General features: G+C 38.2%; 1 protein-coding gene across 1 annotated transcript in view; it reads left to right on the forward strand.

The window, feature by feature from the left end:
- MICU2 (mitochondrial calcium uptake 2) overlaps positions 1 to 17,526 on the forward strand; it is a 148,502-nt gene that overhangs the window by 124,136 nt on the left and 6,840 nt on the right. The window contains exons 7-8 of the mRNA XM_040583489.1: positions 2,319 to 2,381; positions 10,095 to 10,192. Coding sequence (XP_040439423.1) covers positions 2,319 to 2,381; positions 10,095 to 10,192 — 161 coding nt within the window. The remainder of the gene's footprint in view (positions 1 to 2,318; positions 2,382 to 10,094; positions 10,193 to 17,526) is intronic.

Here is a 17,526-nt window from a genome sequence, read left to right on the forward strand (position 1 = left end):
TGAAGGTATGGTAAGTGATGGCACATGCAAAAGCTATGCGATTTAGAATTTCCAAATAGACTGTCTTTATATACTTGTCCTGAACAGCTGATGCCACAAAAGACTTGGAGAGGTTCATCTAGGGCTGAATGAACCAGCATCTGGCACTGTCAGCAGCTGTGGTGGTTTGCTCTGCAGTCCTAGAGCATCCGCAAGCACTAATCCCTCTCTCACAACTGGAAGATGCAAAATCACCTTTTGTTTTTTAAGACTGACATAGCCTTTCTGCCAGCTCTTGTCTTCAGAAAAGATTAGTGTCTTTAGTAAAGAGGCATAATAGGTCTCATTATCTTTGAATTAGCCATTGGGATCTCGAGTGATGAACAGATGCAAATATTAAATACAGATAAATGTTACAAGGAGCAGTTGTGTATTAGAGTCCGTTTCTCGAGGGCAGAGTTCTTCTCCCTCTGTGAGTAATTGCTGTTTTATGCTGGAAAATATCTGCGAACTACTGGAAATAGTTTCAAGCACTATAAGGGTTTACACACGATATAAGAAAACAATAACTAAATCTTCCAGGACACTTGTGAAAAAAATACTGTGTGTCTGTGCTCTTTAGTAGTGTCTGCAGATTTTTTGAGTCATTTAAAAATAAAATGTCTAAGAAAAAAATCATATTTTCTCTGGTTTAGAAAGTATTTACAGTTGTATTTCTTGTGTGTGAGCAAAAGGTGGACTTTTCAGGTAAGAAAAAATGTAATTTTTTGGTGAGAATATGGATGAACAGTTGTGGTTTTATCGAGCTCATATCACTTTGATATGAAGAAGTTCATAATGCTTTTACTGTACTAGTCAATTTTTCAAAATACTTCAAAAATAAAAGTAATTTGGAAGAACTAGTACTGTTTAATTGTCTTGTTTTACGGTATTTATTTTGTTAAATAATATCAAGGCATGCCATTCAAAAATAATAATAGAAAGTAGCTATCCTAAGGAACTCAAAAACCAAGGCTATAAAAAAAAACCCGCCACAGACCAAGTGAATTAGTCAAAATCTGAAAGCCAAAGGAAGACCTTCAAACAGTGGGTTTTCTCCTGCTCACTGCTTACAAGCCCATATTGCTTTTCTGAACAACATAAAAAAAAAAGGGAAAAATAATAAAGCCCTAAGAAGAGATTTGAAAACCACATAAAATGATGGCTATGCAAATTTAGTCATGCAGTTTTTTCCCCAGTTTTAATGGACAGGGTGAGGAATCACTCAGAAACGTTTGAGAAGCAAACCAGCAGCTTCAAAAACCCTGAGCTTTAAAAACATCTTTCCTAACGTCTCTAAATCCAGAGTGATGGGTGTTAAGTCTGTATCTATACCTGAAATGTAATAAGTCCCTTCTCCTTTCATTTTTGCTGTCATTTTGAGGATTCATGCAAATGTCTGTGAAAGGTAGGTATACCCCGTGCTATGTTAAATCGCTCATTCTTGTAGCAGTGTTGACCTCCCAAGCTAAAACAAAGTCAAAGAAACCTTGCAGCTGAGATATACTTAAGGTGCTGCAAATGAACACACTTTCTATATTACCTTAAAGCCTTACTTGGGGCAGTGGAAGTTATGTTTTAAAATGTGACTCAGTTCAGTACTTCTAAAAATCTTAGCTAACACGTTCAAGATTCATTTATTTGTGGGGTGGAGGGGAACCTCAAACCACATTCTGTTTAATGCCAGTTATGAAAATGCATTTGCTTATTTAATTAAATTATTATTGTTACTTGTATAGTACTTCATGTGAACAGGTATGTTTTTCATGTCTAAAAAATTATATCTGTAGCAAACCTGTGTAAAGCTATCAGGAGGACTGTATGAAGATCACACAATTGTTTTTATTTCCCAATTGACCCTTGATGATATACCCCTGAGTTTCGTGAATGCTAAGATTCTAGCACATGAACATCTCCTCTACAAATAGAGTAAATGCTGGGTTGCAAGAGATAGATTCATATGCTCTGCTTGGCTGTATTAACCACAGTAGATAAGATGTTCCTGGGCGAAAGTGTGTCTGAATAACAAAGTATCTTTCAATATGCAAATACTTTGTCATCACTAGAGAACCTGGCAGAAACATAATACAGTTATATTTAGTTAATTATAGTTAATAGAATTATAGTTAAGACTTATATAAGTTAAGTTTAATAATATTAAGACTAATATAAGTTAAGACTTACATAAGACTTTATAGTTAAGAAAAGGTGAAATTAATGCAAGTTTCTGAAAAAGGAGACTCTTGCAAGACCCAATTTGTAATTTTCCTCTGTGTTTTTTCCTGTTTTAACAAATACAGCTACAGAGAATCATTGGGAAGGAAGATGATTTGAAAACAGCTGGAGATGAAACAGTATTTCGGGTATGAAATAGAGATACATTTTTCTTTGCAAACACATTGTTGTATTTCCCATGAACTTTGTTAATTTCTCAGAAGTTTTAGATACATATATAAGCATCAGTATTAGTGCTTTAATTAAAGTGAATGATTTGTAAATTGCGTTCTAACTGGGGAAGAAAAATGTTTTGTCACTTCTGAATCTATCAATGAAATCCGTACAATTAATGTATTTCATTACTGTGTAGTGACTCTGTTATGTAGTTTCTGTAAGCCTTTGTTTCAAAGTAACTGTCTTCAATTTATGAAAAACTCAGAAAAGAGTTTTGTATTGGCTGTATTGACATACGAGAAAAGATGACTTTCCAAACAGAAATTGGTACCTTAAACTTACCTAAGTGCTGCTGTTCCAGTAATAACAGCTTACTCTGAGTTGGTTTGAAATGTTATTGCTGTCATTGAGGTGACAAATACAAGGATTACTTTAGTTAGGTCCACTTCCAGAAAGAATGGTGTAGATGCAAAGCAGAAGAAACGATCTTAGAGTGTGATCTTCCAATGGGGTTAGACGTTTCACTGGATTGCAGACCATTAGCAAATGTCAAATACATCTCATCAATGGAAGGAGCAAGCAAATTCTTGCTCTCTTCTGGCTGTTTTCCCCTGAATCCTGTCACTGCAACCTACCTTCTTCCCGCCTAGAGTCTTTGTCAGCTGCCATCTCTTCTTCACTCTGTAGTCAGCACAGAGACAAGATATTCTGTAGCCTGGATGAGATTGAAGGAGACTGAAGACAAAGAGGTGTGAAGGTCCTGAGCATACTGCAAACACCTCAGAAGCAACTGATGAACCAGGGCAAAGGAGGTGGAGACTACAGATCTATCATCTCCGTCTATTACTATAAGGTGCTGCTTACATCAGCAGCACTACTTTTGCTGTAATGCTTAAATTGGATGGTGTGGCTGAAGGGTATTTTTCTTACTGAAAACTTGCTTTCAGTTGTAAGCTGAAACAGTCATGAGGCAAGGACTGCTTATGTTGGAAGCATTCAATAAGAAATTTATATGGGGCTTTGCTTTATAAATCTTTCATGCATCAGCAGTTTCTGCGAAGAGTTGGTCCGGATTGTGTTCTTTACTTTTCCACCTGCCTGGGAAAAAAATGGAAGTGGTGGTGTTGCTAACACCTTTAATATTTACTAGGCATGAACAAAAACTGTCTTCTGCTGCATAAAAGTCTTGCTCCCTCAGTATGCATCTGGAGTTCAGATAAAAATTGTTTGACTGACTAATAGCCATCTCCTTTCTTGAATCTTTTCATCAGTCACCAGATTAAAATACCTAGGATTTATAGGTTTGCCTGCTCCTCAAAACCTATTTTAGTTGAGACTTAGCTGCTATGACAGTGAAAGAGAAAGGATTCTGCATGAATGCACAGCTATAGTATAAGATTTCCAGAGAAACTTTGATACAGTTGGACAGATTTAGTTGTAAACACTTATTGGGAGCTAATAAAATACCTGAGCCTGGATGTCTCTTAACTTGGTTTTTGTCTTTCTTGAAATTTATCTTCAGAATTCTCCATTAAGAAAAATCTGAAGTTATTGTAATCAGAAAATATTATTTAATACAGTTCCTTAGATTATAAATGGAATTACAATATGTTCAAAAGAAGAATTAAATAGTTTTGGGGCGTACAGCTATCTTGAAATTCTTCTGGTCTCTGTATTTCTACTTGGCAAAGTCCAAATTTTCTTCTAATTTTTATTTTCTTTCTTGTCTCCATCTCTCACAAAAGAGGTTTATTGTTTTTATAGGCAGTGAATCTGACTATACAGTGTAGCCAGTGCATATGTTTTTACCCCTTTTTTTAATAATTTTTGCAGTCATAGTATTAATTTCAAGCAAAGTAGATAAAGCATAGAAATATGGTTTTTAAATTGACTAGGTTCTATGAAAGCTGAGACACTGCAGCAGTTTAGTGTTTGGGATAGTTCTTTATTTCCACAGCACTTTCACAATTCGGCTATGAGTTTGTTAGTTTTTCAAAGTAATCCCAGTCTCTGATACCAGATGGAAAATGTCACTGACTTACAAAAATAAGGTTTAAATGGTAGTGTGCAACTTTATTTAACCAGCAGGTATATCCAGGTATGTTTCCTGTACAGTGTGTAGACAAAGGTCCCAGTCATTTACTGTATGGAGATACCACTTAATACAGTATCTCAATGAGTATATTAGGAAAAGAAAAAGCAGTTCATTTGCTGTGCTCCCAGGGTGCTTGTATCTCTGCCTGTTTTATTGAGACTTTGACGTACACATCTAAAATTCAAAATTTCACCACTTAGTAATAGCCCTTGAATGAGAATGCAGTGGACTTGGTTATCCAGACAAATATATTTAAACTGAGGGATTTTTTTTCCCCCAGTATTGTAATTGATGCCGGAAGAAAAGCCAAAAAATCTGCCCAGCCTTAACCAGCCCAGTCTTTTGGGAAGTACCTTGCTGACTTTTGCAGAGCAGGCAATCTGATTTACTCATAGCACAGGTGCACACTCAGTGAAGGAGAGGTGGAGGCAGACTTGCAAGACTGGCAACCTGGTTCTTTCTAACTCAACTCGAGAAAATGATGTAGAAGTTTCCTAGCAGAACTGTTCAGGCTGCTCTGATAGTGTTCTAGCACACCAGCATTCTGGTAGAGTGAAAACAATGCCAATGGTTGCAGATACCTATTGTACAGCCCAGTTGTCTGGATCAGGGACTCTGCTCTTGGCCCTTCAACTTAGATTAATGAGTTACTGAGTAGTTTCAATACCTCTAATTTGATATGCTTTGTGTAATTGCTAATCTTAGAAATTAATTTTAGCTGTTGTTAGGAAAGGAATGATAATATAGAATGTTCTATATTTGTTCTTGAAATGGGATTCATGCTGGGAAATAATATGTGTGTTGTCTCATTTCCAAATGATTAAACATATGCTTCTGGATTCCATTAACACATTTTCATACAAAATCCCTCATTTACATGCTTTTTTAAAAATGTTTAACCAGTACTTGGGGACACAGCTATTAATCTCTTTTAAACAGAAAACTTTTGAACTGAAATGCAGTCTGACTGAAGTATACTTTTAGACCCACACATGGATATCTTCCAATTGTATGTCAGTTGTTCTAACCTGTCTACTCCTCCTTCTTTTTGTTTTCCTTTTCTTTTTTTTGTTGTCATTGGCCCTAAGAGAGGTAAATGACATGAGTCATTCACACATTTATCACAACTTACCTGGTCAGCACAAGGTTTTACACTTCGACCTTCAGATATTGCAGCATTGCGATGCATCTCCTCAGCCACAGAGGCCGTGCAGGCCCTCGTAACCATCTGCTCCCTAGAAGTTCTAATTAGTTTAAAGTTTTGTAGCCATAGCTTCAAAGTCTGCAAAGCCTTGGGCCCAAAATAGCTAAAGACTGCCTAAACTGAAGGGAGGAAGATAGGATGGTGGTTGAGAGCTATGCTCTTTCAGTGCAGTAATACTCTGTCACGGGGGGTACAGCACATCAAATTTTGCAAAAATATGGTCCAAGGCTAAAATTAATATCCCTCCCAAAAAGACTGTGTCATTAATCTTGTCACCTCTCAGTTCAGATAGAGTGCACATTTTTTCTTGACCTGTCTTCACCAACATAAATGTGTATGTTTCATATCAGCAGATTAACACTGAATTCCGCTGAAAAGCTTTTAGATGCTTAAAACCAAGGAGCAGTGCCATGTTCCTGTATGCTTTAAAGGAAGCTCTCCAGACAGGTAAATCCCGTATGCTTTAAAGGAAGCTCTCCAGACAGGTAAATCCCACAAAGAACCAAGCCATGTGGCATCAAAGTATTAGGCTATTAAAAAACCTGCTGAGTCATTGTTTACCTCACGAACAAATGAGGTAACAGAACAGAAAACTCTGAAAGCTGAGGATGTCCATGAGGTTACATTTTTGTCATTGCTGAAGGCACTGATGGTACACCATAGCAATTCTGTGACATTACTTGTCGTTAAAAAACAACTAATCCCCCAGTAATGGGAATTATGCATGGTTGTTGAATGTTGGGCATCAGCTGTTTGTTGTTCAGAAAAGGCTCCATCACACCACTTCTCAGATACTGTCTGTTGTACCCTTTGTAGAAAACAATTGTGCACATTGTAGCCCATCTGTATCAGACCTGATGTATTCTTGAATCCTACCTAGTAAGAAAGTGCCTTGCAAAACATTGAAAACTTCAGTATGGATTTACATAATGATTAAAGCTGATTCATGGTAAGATGATGTCTAGCTTTGCCAAAAAAGATTGTCTTTGGAGATTTCGATCTCCTGGTCCTATTAGCTTGCCTGTTTACAGTTCTTTGGACTGGCTGTACCTTGTAGGATTAATTTCATAATGGATACATCTTTTAAACCTTCTCCCCAGAACTGAGTTGTAGGATATATCCCAACATCTTGGAGAATCTTCAAAAAGACAGAAAGCTTGATGCTCTTGAGCAGTGTTTGAGTCTAGGCTGCTTAGACTGAAGTCTGGATTGCCTTCAGGGATAGGAGCCTGGCATGATGAATTGACCGACCTAGCAGCTGAAAAATAAAAGCATTTCAGAGAAGTGGACTCAGAAAAATTTGCCAAGGTTTAGTCTCATCTTTGGAAAGCTTTGGGACATCACTAGCAGACAGGAACTAAGATACTGTTCTCCTTGACCCTCCTCTCTTTTCTGCCTCTGTTCTTCATCTATTCACTCTGCTTCTACCTTAATCCAAAAAAAAGTAAATCCAAAATATGTATTATTTTTGCAATTTCTGTTGAAACAAGACATTGCACAGCAAATACCATCTCCCAGGAACCACATAAGAGAATAAGGAACATATTACAGATTTTAATTATGGTGAATGCTTTCCAGTCATGCCTCAGGCAAATTCTGCAAGGGAAGGTGGTAAGAATCTAGAGACAGTAAGTCTACTAACATTTCAGACAAGTTTTGAAAATCAGTTAGGTACATTATTCCAAAAAACCTGCCTCACAGTGTGTTGTTTCTTCTTAATGGCACTTGTTGCTACTTGCTGCAGTATTGGGTCCTAAATGTCAGCAGCTCACTGACGAGCTGCAGCGTTGAGTAGGTCTGTGCCCATGTCTCAGTGTGTGCAGCATCAGGCTTCTACATTAACAGTAGTGTAATGGAATAAGGAAATAAATGTTTTGTTATCTGATCTTGCTTAAAAAGGAATAATTGCATATTCAGCAATTCATGGTGCTTTTGAAAAGCGTATGAGGTGTTAACATTACTCTAGGAAAATAAGCCTATGTTTGTGATACGTACACACGTGTTCATTAGTTTATACAGACTTGTGTGGCATCAGAGCTCGGTCTTTGGGATTCGTTGTCTGAATCAGTGGACCCTGGTCTGAGTTCCTTGGTTGAGATACATCTCCTTGCCCCATCCCATGCTTGTATCAAGGTGAGACTCAGAACATCACCATCCCTTCTCCACTCTGTGCCTCAGCTTTCAGTAAAGTGCACAGCCCAAAAGGGGGCTGTGGTGCACACTCCCGGGGCTGAAGGTACCAGATACACCAGAATACAAACTTTTACTCAGTTCAGATAGTAGCTCTGTTGACTCAAAGCTACCAGTCTGGTCCTTTTTACAGCTCCAGGATTAGGCTACCATTTCATTCTCATTGCCAAGAAAGACATTCCAAATGTAAGTTATTCTTTTACCTAAGCTCAGGAGGGTGAGGTGTTGGAAATATTAATAGAGCTCTCATTATCTTCTAACAAAGATTTGTCATGTTGGTACTAATTTATACAGTTCAGCAGCAAAAGCTCCTAATGATTCTGTGGACAAAAAGGAATTATGTACTAACATGTACTTTAATTTGATAGCATTAACTCTAGGAAAAGCAATTTTTTGAAATTTTACCCTTAAGGTGTAGTCTCTGTGGTCTCCTATTGTATATTCTGTTTTAAAGAAATGTACCGGTTTGTAGTTTTAAAATACATTTAACTCTCACCGACACAGTGTTTGGACGTCTGCCAATTCCACTTTGGAATTTCAACTGATAAAGAGGGTAGCCAACAAGTAGGTGCATATTTGTATAAATCCAGGGATAGGCTTTGTCATCTTAGATAAGATGAGATAGGTATTGTTTGTATGTCTTCTTTTAGCTTATAGCTAGAGAAGCGTGAATAGAAGAAAAAGACACTTTCTGTTGCAGACTTCATTTTTAAAAGATTATTTTAAACCTTATTTTTCAGTTTGTTTTCAATACAACACTGATGTTAATATGGAGTAATTAAAATTGGAGGCATTAAATTGCATAAATTTTAGTTTGGTTGCTAAAATTACGTCATCAAATTTATGTCTTGTATTTTTCAAGTCCCTTTTAAACATGTAAGCAAAAACCACAAAAAGCAGATTAGAATCTCACTGCAGTGAGAAGTATGTGAGTTCTTCTCTGTTTCTTAGAAAACTTTCCATTTTGACATAAATAGTTTGGGTTTGAATTTCAAGTAAGCATATATGAACATTTACCTTTTGACTTTCAAAAAAGCATATACCAATGTTTATGCATCAGTCTTCACAGTAATCTGAAGTGTTTAAACTTTAGAAGGATAGATCTTGTGGGTATTTAAATATTCTTTGCCTGCGGTTAAATGATAAAAGTTCAGTAAGTATGGTTTGCATATAGCTTGAAAACTTTTTTTTCTAGGTTCACTCATACGTAACTCCTATTGCTGGCATTTAGTGAATTGTAGCTTGCAGTAGAAATGAGGAATGTTACCTCTTTAACTATAAAATAATGTGTCACATATGCAGTAAGCATGAAACACACAGTGAACTAATGGGACTTATTATTGATGATGCTGAAAGCTAAATAACCATTAGCATTAAATCTTATGAATAGACTCTTGTCTTTCATCTTACCTCTTCAACCAGATAAAAGACACAGAGGCTATTTAGATGTCATAAGAATAGTTTGTTGAAATCCCTCTGGACTTACAAAAAAAAAATATCTCTCTTCATGTTACCTAGTGTTTTGTTGCGTTCAAAGAAATGCCAGTATGCTAGTGCTGAAAGAAGAATAGAACATAAATCCAGTATTATGTGTGATTTTAGGCTTGTTAAAGATACTGTTGAGTTGAAATAATGTGCATCCTTCTGCTGCAGAAACCTCTTCATCAGATTTAAAAAAATATATAGAAAAGTCACTAACATTGAAAATTTGCAAGAAGCCTTGTTAGACCATATTATAATTAAGCACTGTGAATGTTTTTGTTTTTCTAGTTTTGTTTCTTAGACTATCATGAATGTTTTTAAATGGCTGTAACATTCTAGAAATATCTGACTGTAAACTTAACAAAAATGTTAACTTTATTTAAAGCCTCTATTCACCTAAGCATAAAGTTCTTTAAAGATTTAACTAGCAACCTTCTCAGTTCTAATAGTGAAGTACACCAAAGGTGGTTATAAATTGTACCTATCTTTCATACAGAATATTTAGAAGCAGAACGTGTAATACACTGTTACCATTTGATGTGGAAGAATTACTCAGCTCTGAGATCCTGTGTTGATAGCTTTGGGAACAGTAATTAAATTGCAAGTACCTCTTGTGAAATTCTCATTCAAATATGTATTTCTAGATTTTTAGTGAGTTGGTATTAATAATCATGCAATGTATAATAATTAACCATACAGTTTTTTGTTTTGTAGGGAGCAGAACTGGAAAGCTGTGGTGTCAATACCATGTTGCTGGTGCATTTCTTTGGAAAAGAAGGAAAGGAGAAACTTCGATATTCTGAGTTTTTCAGGTATTTTTTCAAGCTAGGCAAGCCTAACAGCAGCTAGCCCTGTTCCTACACCCTCTACTTTGCACTAACACTGGTATTAATCTGACCTCACACTGAGCTGATTCAGAAAGTTGAGCAGGTAATGAAGCAGGAGATTATTTGTGATTTTGCATGATTAAATTTCTGGTTTAGCTCCTGGAGTCTGCTGTCTGCTAGAGGAGTTGAGCACCATAATTCCAAAGCGGCAGTGGGCCTGGAGGCCGTGAGGGTTGAGCGTTCTTGGCAGCTGTGTGATGGCATACCTTAAGACAATATGATTCATGAGTATTTTTCTTGATCACATCACAAAAAAAGTGACTGCTAATCAATTACAAAAGTTTTTCAGAGCTGAGACACCCCCCTTTCTATTGTAACTGTCATGGTGGGCTACAGACAACTTCTTTGCTTGCTTTGAATTCCATCTTCTGTTGAAACTTCACCTGTGCCTTTTCCTTTACCCTTTGAAATACTTTTGCCCTGGGACTGTGTAGATACTTTGTGGCACTTAACGTTGGAACTGAGAATTGAGCCAAATAGTGAACACCACATCAGACTGAAACGGCAGTGGAATACCATGTAGCCGTTACTCCTGGAAACATAGCACTGTATTACATGTCTATTTCACTGCTTTGCAAAAAATAGGAAGTTCTAAGACTGGTTCCGTTTACACGTCATAGACATGTCAGAAAGATGGTGTGATCCTTGTCTACATCACAGTGTGAAGTTCTGCTGTGATTGCTTTTGACTTGAAGACCCAACTGGCTGTCACCTGTTAGCGTTTTAATTGGATCAGATTCTTTCTTCCAATGTTTATGTCAACCAGTAACAATGACCACCACCTACACAGCATCACAATTTAACTGGTTAAGACTCTGTGTTACTTGGGAGATCAATTTCTCCTGTTAGTGTGAACTCCAGCACATCTTGCTATGTGAACTTGGGCCTAGAATCCAAATGCACAGGCTTTCTTTGAGGTAAACGGAAATTAAGTGCCTAAATACCTGTGTGAATCTTGACACACGACCAGTAGCACAACATTAAGAGATTATCTGCATCAGTATTACCTTTTCTACAAAAATAACCAGTCATTTACAGACTGCAAAAATAAATTAAGATAATGTGGTTTTCTTCAGGTTATGTTCAGAAGCAGAGAATCTCTGTCAGCCCTCTTAAAAATGAATATTGTTGCAATCAGTAGAGGTTTAGGGAAAGCCAGAGTAGAAGAGGAAGAGTGGCAATTTTTCTAACACTAAAAAGTGTTTGGCTCCCCTGGCTCTGGCACACACCAGTCTTCAAATAAATAACCTTTCTCTTTTGAAGACCTTGATTCAATCGGAATCTGAGTAAGTAAAATAAGTGTAAGATGCCTACAGCTCCCTTTTCTATAAATATCGTAGATCCTTTCAATGAAACCAAAGGCAGAGAACACCACTAAAAGGTTGTGTTTGCATATACAGCGTAAACTGAAAAGCCTCGGGTTTTAGATAAAATCCTACGTTGACCCAATGAGGCATGACATTGATGAAACTATGTACCTAGTACATTCAGAATGTGTAGGTTAAAGACCTTTGCCTGCCACACAGATAGAGAGGCCTATAATCAAAATCAAACTCCCACATCTTGCTCTTAAAATCTGTGGGATAAGTGTAAGGTTTAATGCAGGTAATTTTTCAACAGTGGCAGTTATGTTTTGTAGAGCTGGAATGTGCCTCTTTATCACTGCGTAGACACTCGATCTTGGTTGCAACATGACAGTGAAGTTTGTTTAACACGCAGAAAGGTGAATAAAAGTATCGCTGTCTTTTTAACCTCTGTGAAGAGATCACCTTTCACATGATTTTATTTGCAAGTAAATCAAGCACATCATTTCTGGGTTTCTATTGTTCAGAGAAAATGTGATTTCTATCTGATGGCCTCTCATAACATTCTACCTTACGCAGGAAGCTATTGTTGGCTGTTTGATCAAAGTGCCATGCTGTTTTTACAAGAGATGACTGATGAGCTGTACAGACATAGATCATTGTCAAAAGCAGAAAATAATGATGGTAAATGCTTTTATCATTTTCCAAGTTCTTGCCTAGAAAGCTTTTCCATTGATCAGTGTAGTACCTAGTAGAAAGTAGGGGTGATTAGGTTTGATTAGGACACACTAAGACTTGTCACATTAGTTAAATACACAGATATTGCTGTGCTGTAGAGTCCTTGAAACTGGGGAAAAGAGAAAAGAAAAAAAAGCAGGAATGTTTTCTTTGTGAAATTTCACCGTACTTACATAGGAATTCAGAAAGCTGAGACTACTGTTCTCACCTCATTACTTACATATAATTTCCTCGTGCTTCCTCCGTTTCAGTTTGGCTGACATTAAAAAATGCTTTTGTAAGTGTGCAGCCGTCTGTATCTACATGTACTCTGGTGATGTCCGACCCTTTTAGCCCACAGTCCAAACATTTAAAAAATGTCAGACAGCCATAGTCAATAATATATCAGGGCAATTAATTTGCCCTGTTCTCCCTTCTTTGCATTCAGATGGCGCAAAGAAAACTGAAACTGGCTACATCTCTTCAGGCAATGTGGAGCTGATGTAAGCCAGCTCTTGTGCCTCCCTTCCTACTGTTCTGAGCACAGGAGGCACACTGGTTGTAGGGAGGCAAAGTGGTTAAGTGTGCTGTGCTCCATGTGTCTCCAGCTGGTGCATGCTTCTTGGGAAATCATAGGTAGGCGTTACACACAAGGACAATCCTCAGGCTGTTTTTTACCAGACATAAAGAACGGGACCATGAAGCAGAGTATCAGATCACTTTTCAACCTTTCGTGGGCTGCTGGAAGCATGGGAGTGAAGAGGTAACCTTTTCATGGGTGTTTTGTGACACCAGTCAGGCTCTTTTCTCACTGTCCTCCAGAACATAGTCAAAACAGCAACCAAAGCTGCTCCTTTCCATTCCATGCTGGGCAGCAGTGGTGGGACTCCTGCTTCATTCTGCAGCTTCTCCTGGGACTGCTTAGAAGTAGTGCAAGCAATCCAGGACGCACACATAGGAGTCTTTCCCATAGTAGCGAGGTGGTTTTGGAGATGTTAAGGTAGGACTCAAGGAACACATGTTCAGCTCCAGACTGTTACATGATTTATTGACAGTTGTATTGTCCTTAACATGAGGACAATATGATAATTATTACTAATAAATCACAATTTCAAAAGTGACAGCTTGTTTGCCCAGCAAAAAAAATTCAAACATAAATTATTCTGGAGTATGTTTATGTACATCACTATTAAAGGTGTTGCATCCTAGTCGAATGCAGCTGGAATCATGATTGTCCTGTATCAGTTGAAGAAAATACAAAACAGTATGCAACAAGCTTAAAACAATTTAGCAAAGAAGGGTAGTTTAATACAAGAAGCTGTAACCAGGGGAGATCTCAGAAGGTCTGAACAAGTTTCTGTTTCAGATGACCACCACTCAGTTTTACACCTCAACAACAAAGTTGTCTTCTAATACCAGGACTCATCTTAGGCAATGTCAGATATCAAACATGAAGCCAGAATTGCAAGGTTTTTAATCTTTCGCATGGGTTTCTCTTGATTTTTGAGGCATGAATAATTTTTGGTCTCTTCCTTCCACAAAATGTTTCACTTGTGTTTTAATTTCCAGCTATATTGTATCTACTATTTTTTATTCAGAGTAGAAAACCACTTAGTTTTCTGGGTATAACAAATATTTTTTCTTGACAGCCACTGTTTTTTTCCCCTGAAAAAATCCCTTACTGATCTTGTTTAAGTATGTCTAATCCCAAATAAAAGAGGAGACGGTAATTCACTCGCTAAACAGTTTAGAACTGCTATGATTTTTTTGCTGTAATCTGTCCCCAAGCAAGTTTAAGTCTCACAATCTCCTTGAAGGAAAAAAAAGTGCAGAGAGTGTGGAAAGAATATCCAAAAACTTTATGATAATTATTTTTTTTTCCTTACAAGCTTACAAAAAAGTATTTCCTGGTATGGTTAAACAATGGGCATCTGTTTATCATATAAGGAAGATTAACATTTCAAATCCAGTTTATGGCATTTTCTGACATGATTTGCTACTTCCAGATTTCTCATCAGTTTAACAGAATTTTGCAACAGAAATATTCTTTAATCATGGTTTCTTCTGTATTCTCTGTTTTAGCTTGAAGGTCACAAATTGTATAACCATATACAAAACATGCCTTTTCTGTACCTGTCCTGTTTCTTTCCTTCAGTATTTTGAATTTCTTGGTACGTTTCATTTCAAACTTTTCATTTAAGAAACCAGGCTGAACCACACTGCTAGTGCTGACATTTTTCTGGTGCTGTTCTGTGTTTGTGCCAATGCATGGATGCCAGCCAGATGTCTTTCAGGTAGCTTCATCAGCCAGTAGTGCCTTTGCTGTGGTAATAGTTTGTATGTTTTCAGTTATTATTATCTAGGGATTTGGAAGTGCTTTGAAGAAATAGAGTATGATTTTCTTCTTATTTGTCTGTGTACCTACGCTTGTATCTATGTGTGTGTGTATGTATGTGTATGTAGAGCCCTAATACGCTTAGAGATTGCATCTCATGCAACCAGGATCAGACAGGGAGGAAGTGGAGATGGGAACAAAATCTGGCTTTGTGATTGTATATTCCTATTATAACTGAATCTGAGTATTTACCAAATATTTAGTAAAGATGTTGAGAAGAATCTCTGTTCCTTCCTTTCCTATAGATTTAGCAAAGGAAAGCTTGATTAGTTTCTACAGAATGCTTACAAATGCAAAGTGAGTCGTTTCATTTGGTTTGGAAACACCGAGGACAGTAAATCAGAGGGGTTTGCTTGTAATTCTGAAAATGGTGAGGCTGATTAACTGTCTTACCGCTTGCAAAACTGAATGTACAAATATAGATCTAAATGTTCTCTAAGAGTTAATGGGCAAGCCCTTACTACATTTTCTGTATTCAGTTTTGAAAGTCAAATTGCAAAAAGGCAACCTTGCAGCTGGTTTGCAACAGCCTTTTGGTGCAGAGAGGATTATCGAGTCTTCAAAAGGACATCAGTGTCCAAAGAGGAGCCAAAGCAGAGCCAGGGTGGTGGTATATCAACCTCTATCTTTGTTAAGTTTCTTTCCTATAAATCAGTGCGACAAGAACTGTTCAGTTCTGTATTAGAGTGTTAAAGCCCTGCACAAGCTTTCAGTTCAGGTCAGGAGGTATAGGAAGGAAAACTTTCCCTAACCGTTTTTTTGTGTGTTTCATTCTACTTTTTTTGTGTGTCCTAAGGAATACAAAGCTGGCACTTCTCAGGTTGGAGGGCAAATAACTGCGTTCCTAAGGTCTCCCCACTTTTACTACATCTTCACTTCTATTAAAGCTGAGTTGCCAAAGAGTCTTGAGAGACCCCACTTTCTGTAATAGAGCACATGACAAAATAAGGGATAAATCCTGATAAGGTTTCTGGATGCTGTTGTAACATGATAACGAATTTGGCCATTGGTCTTCAGCATGGGTGTTTTAGAGAGTGTGGGTAAAATAGGCTATCTTAAAGGAAGTATTGTCTGTTCCCCGCCTTTCCCCCCTCTTATTAATTTATGATTTACCTTTACTTTTTGTTACTTGGAAACTTGGGGCTTACTTTTCTTTTCAAGCTTCTATAGCATAAGAGTATTACCAGTGTAATTATTTTTGAATTGTAGAGCACATCTACAATCAGAATCCAGTTCCCACAGTTGAATTCTGACTCCCTTCAAAGTCCTGGGCCAAGCTCTCACTGGCTTTGGGAGAGCAGGAATTTCATTCCTATGCTTGTTTTTCCTAATACCTGGAGAAATTTTTAAGGAATTTCCCACTGAAACTCATTGCACCGTGATCCAGAAGATACAAAAGCAAGTATTCCTAGTGGTGTCTTGGCATTTAAGTATCAAGTTTTACTTCCTAACCAGAAAGTTATTTTTAATAATGTTTAATAACTTTAACTTTTAAAAAAACTCATTAGGATTTTTAACTCTCACATCTGGGAATAAGAGTGACCTAGAATGCTGATGCGATGATTCATAGTATTTTAATTTTGTAATATGGGAGACTATCACATATAAATTTTAAATTGCACATTTCAGCTGCTGCTCCAAGTAGCATTTGGTACAGCAGGAAATCTTCCCACTCTGGCTTGCCAGGAGCAAGCCTACAAGTTGAAATGAAATATCCATTAATTTTTTTTATTTTACTTAAATAAGTAATTCCTGCTCCCCTCCCTAATCCGCATAGTGCAGCAAGATGCACAGCTCTTATGCCACAGGAAGGGTGCGGTGTCATTGCCCTAAAGCAACTGGAGAGGGCAAGGCACCAAGCCTGAGAAAAGGCAGTGGAAAACCCATAGTGGGGCTGGGCAGGTAACAGCGCTTCATTCATTGTCCAACTAGAAGAGGGTACAGAAGCAAGAATGCATCAAAACTGTCAGTCAAGCCCTTCACTTTCCTCTCTGCTTTGCTGCACCTTTCAGCTGGTTGGTGCACATGGCTAGGTGGGCCACCTGCGCCTTCCTCAGCATGCAGAAATGCTTGGTCTTTCAGCTGTCCTGTCTTTATTGGGTATGGCTAGAGGACGGGTCACTGAGGGTATTCTGCTTTAAAGGAAGTGCAATATTTAGAAAAAATGGAGGAATATGTAGTTTGCCATCACCTGTGGCTACTGACCAGTAAAGCAAATGACTGAGAGTTAGCTCCCTAAGATAACTAACTCATACTTGCAATAACAGACATTAAGTCTGTTGCAAAATGTGTCCACCTTTCATAGATTAAAAGCCAAGAAAGTAAAACATGTGGTATCTCATTTCCCTGCATTTTTGTAAGTGACCTCACTTTCAGCTGCTTCTCCTCCCCCGGACCACACGTTATTACATGGCTTGGAAACGACAGTCAAAGATGCAGTTACTGTTCTGCATGGTCTCTGCTGTGACTTCGAACCAAGCACAAGCCACATGTCCCAGGTACCATCTGCTCCGTGCCTTTGATGGCCACTCCCAAAATGCAGCCAAGCGCCCCTGTCAGTCCCTACTGGACTGACTCTGCCTGGTCTGCATGCCTGGTGCGTGCTGTCCTCTCCCTGCAGCTCGACATCCCTTCCCAGCATCTGGGAGACCCTTGCAGGCAGCGTGGCAGGACTGCTTGTGCCAGCCCTCCCCGGCACACAGCACACGCTGGCTGCGGGGCCGGCCAGAGGCAGCAGTCACCTTACGAGTTACAAGGACAGGAGCTGCCTCTGAAAACCGAGGAGTGGTTTGCAGGCTGTGCCCAGGCAGCTCTCGCTGGGCTGAAAGGCAAGGGGCCTCTCC

Source organism: Falco naumanni, chromosome 2, assembly GCF_017639655.2.
Source record: "Falco naumanni isolate bFalNau1 chromosome 2, bFalNau1.pat, whole genome shotgun sequence".
NCBI lineage: Eukaryota > Metazoa > Chordata > Aves > Falconiformes > Falconidae > Falco > Falco naumanni.